The sequence below is a fragment of the Eutrigla gurnardus genome (assembly GCF_963514095.1).
Source record: "Eutrigla gurnardus genome assembly, chromosome: 5".
In the NCBI taxonomy this organism is placed as follows: domain Eukaryota; kingdom Metazoa; phylum Chordata; class Actinopteri; order Perciformes; family Triglidae; genus Eutrigla; species Eutrigla gurnardus.
The window spans coordinates 4,044,861-4,048,314 of record NC_139919.1 but is presented as its reverse complement, the minus strand read 5'-3'; the positions used below and the strand labels follow the sequence as shown (position 1 = coordinate 4,048,314).

Sequence of the window (3,454 nt, the reverse complement as noted above, 5' to 3'; positions counted from 1 at the left end):
CTTCAGCGAGACACAATTGCCGCCATCAACAACGTTGCAGATGAGCTACGGCAAACGCGCAATGTGATTAATAAAATAATACGTTTACAATGAACATTGATTGTTGTCTTTCTTATATTACAAACGCATGACATCCTCACGGATTCTTGCGCCCTGTTGATACCCCTCCAGTCGGGCAGGGGGCCGAGGCTCATCATGCTGGGGACTCTACCACCTTTGCCGGGCGGTAGAGTCTGCCTCCTGAAGTTCGGTAAAGTTGCGCTCTCCACGCTCCACGACTGAGCGCGCACCAGCGTGCCACTCATTATAGCGCATTTCCTCTGCACTCTGGTAGTTTAAAAACGAGGATAAAGTGTAACAAGTATACGATGGCTTAATGGCTGTATTTATGTGCGTTGATGATATATGCACATAAATAAGGAGAATATTTAGTTATTCCCGCTGTGTTCTGCAGTGATCTAATGGAGGATATTTATTGTATGTATTACATGCATTTGGGCCGTCTCCTCCTCCTGCGGTGACAGCGCTGATTCAATATTTCAAAATGATTTTGATTTAAGATACAAGTCAGATTTTAAAAGAAGGTGTTAATATGAAAAATAATATCACTCATTAATAGCGTCAAAAACATTGCTGGAGTTCATCATGATAACGCAGATTTAACATATGATATGGAGTGTAATTAAATGTGTGCGAGTCATCAAAAATATATAGTTCTTCTCACGTTTACTGCTGATTCCCCTCCAGTCTCCAGAATGTGCGTACCGGTACGCATGCCTCAGAGTTTGCTTACGGGTACGCACACTTTCCCGTCAAGTTTGGTTTTTATAGATCACAACATTTGCGTGGAAAGTGGCGTACGCACGTTTCCAGCCCCGTTTTGTGCATACGCAAGCTTTATAAATGAGGGCCCAGGTCATCTTTCGTCTTTATTGTGACACAGATAACTTTCATGCCGATGCTTGTTTATGACTGTGAAAGCTTGTTTTTGTGTTATTAGACGTGTCGAGACTATTTCTGTCTCTGCAGTGTTTATTGGTTCGAGAGACGTTAGCCTGGGGGGGGGGTGCTTCGTGGGAGGCTCCGAGGGGAGGACGATACGAGCTCGGAGGGGAGGGATTAAGGAGCACAGAGGGGAGGGGTGTGTGTGTGCTTGGGGGGGGGGGGATGCTTTTTTCAAACCTTTCAAATCGTAGACCATAGCTTTAAATTCTCCATACAATCACCGTCTCTTTCCTAACGATACATCAAATGCCAGTTAAGACCCTGACTCCTCCAGAGACACACCGACCTGAGCAAAATGATAAGACTAACTGACACACACACACACACACACACACACACACACACACACACAGAGCCTGAGACACACACAACCCAAAGCTCACCTCCTATGAGAAAAACTACAACTCTCCTCTGCAATAATAACCAACAGTGGAAAAAGCATTCGTAGATGTTAAAACAGCATGATCTACAGCAGGGGTGGAGAACGTCCGGCCTCCGGGGCGTATACATTTCAAATGGCCCGCAATGCAACACAATTGAAAAAAAAAAAAAAAAACAGACGACTATGTCCAAGTCAATGTCAGGGTCAGCGAATACAGCAGAGCTGCCAACTTTTCAAAAAACCTTGGAGTGAGATTTTGTTGGGGGTAACCAAAATTACCCCCGACAACGCAGCCACACAAGTTGGTGGCTCAGATTTTAGAGAATTTTAATTAATTGGATGTTGAACCCATGTTGTACCCTGCATTTTGGTGGTTTGTGGGTAGGCCCAAAGCCATTGATAGGGGCGGCTTACTGGAGATGGACAATATTGGTTACATTCTGTGAAACAAAGACATAGATGAAGGTCCACCCCCAGGAAATTTTGGATTGGATACTAAAGATGTGCAATACCTGAACTTATTCTGATTCATGTTTGGCATTCGGACTTGTAGGGCCTAGTCTGGAGTTGAACATTAAACCAGAAAACTATTGTTGTGCCTAAATGACTGCCTATGTGCCACAATATAGCCTTATTCATAGACCAGTGTTTACCTAGGTAGGTCGATTGATATTTTGATCACAACAATGGTATTAAACAAATTCTGAACTGAAACCTAACCTATGTTGTGAATAATTGTATTCTTAAGAGCACTTAATGATTTATGTTCAGCCAAAAACGACAAGATTAGTTAGGGAGATGAATTATTCTTCATTCAAAGCCTCCCACCACATGGTCCATTAGAAACAAATAAAAGTGCAACAAATAAAGTGCTTGAAGTGCTTAAACAGTACAACTTTTTCAAGCAATAAAACAGATGAACGCATTACAAAAATAACTAAAAATGAGGTCATCAGTATCAGATGCAGATCAGAAGCTAGTCCTTGTCTATGATCTGTGGGCACGGTTATACTGGCCTGTGGCCTTCTTGGAGGCCTTGATGACATCTGAGGGGGGCTCCCATTTGAAACAGGGCTCCAGGTCGGCCATCTTTATGGTCATTATTGAGGACAGGGTGCCATCCAATGCTAGGCTGTTTCTGGTCTTGGTTTTGTTCAGTCCCACAACTGAAAACACCCTCTCAGCGTCTGCGTTGGAATGGGGCAACACCAGGACCAGCTTGGCGACGGCAGCAAGCCTCTCAAATTCGTTGGCTCCTGTCACCTATGGAAAATGCATCAAGAACACAATGGAAAAACATACCTTGATTTTTTTATTGATTAAAACTGTAAGTATACTGTAGGTTGATCCATTAACACAGTTCAGATAAAAATATGCAAAATTTGCAAAATGCATGACAATATATGCATGCGACAATTTTATAGCAACACAGCCAAGCCACAGCTGCCAAATGGAAACACAAAAAATTAATTGTTTTACCTTATGTTTCCGGGTTGCCATTTCAGCCCAGAAGCTTTCCATTTCAGTTTCGTCCTGCAGGGATATCATTGGCATGGTCTGATAACTAAGAAACTCCTCACCCAGAAGGTCATGCTCCTCTGGACCATGGTATGGGAGGAGATGGGGAAACCTATTTATGAAAGTAGTTACAAGTTGTTACGTTTTAGGTATATTGTCATCAACCAGCAGCAGTTTATACGCATCTTTGAGGAGAAGCCATATAAGAATAGCTCATGTGCAGTTTAGGAGTGAACATATATCATAAAAAGCAGGATATTTTAGCTAAGATGATAGACAATAATTAGAGGGGAAAAAACTAACCTTTCAACAAAGTACAGGACATCTCCGATGTCACTTTGAGCTCTCTGCCGTACATCTACAAATGTTGAATGTTTGAGCAGTGGCTCTTTCAGTGGAAGCTTCTTTAGGGCATAGTCCACAGCACTTGTCAGGAAACATAACACAGCTTCATGGAATGAATCCACCTGCTGTGGTGTGATGTCACCCTCGTCAATTAGTCTGTTGAGTTTAGCCCTGGTTGTGAACCCAATGTTCAATTTTCTTCCT

At 42.7% G+C, this 3,454-nt stretch overlaps 1 protein-coding gene across 1 annotated transcript; it reads right to left on the bottom strand.

Moving 5' to 3' along the window:
• Positions 1-2,344: 2,344 nt before the first annotated feature.
• Positions 2,345-3,003, bottom strand: LOC311013125 (uncharacterized protein). Its single transcript, XM_084009055.1, has 2 exons — positions 2,867-3,003; positions 2,345-2,650 (listed from the first exon to the last, which is right to left on the bottom strand). Exons 1-2 carry the CDS (start codon positions 2,939-2,941, stop codon positions 2,375-2,377), a joined length of 351 nt encoding a protein of 116 aa, XP_083865181.1. The 5' UTR covers positions 2,942-3,003; the 3' UTR covers positions 2,345-2,374.
• Between the last annotated feature and the right edge of the window lie 451 nt (positions 3,004-3,454).

What these genes read in the sequence shown, in the direction of transcription:
- LOC311013125 (XM_084009055.1), bottom strand. Translation starts at nt 2,941, where the DNA reads ATGCCAATGATATCCCTGCAGGACGAAACTGAAATGGAAAGCTTCTGG. An exon ending in TGGCAACCCGGAAACATAAG is followed by an intron (nt 2,651 to 2,866) that starts GTAAAACAATTA and finishes CATTTTCCATAG; the next exon opens with GTGACAGGAGCCAACGAATT.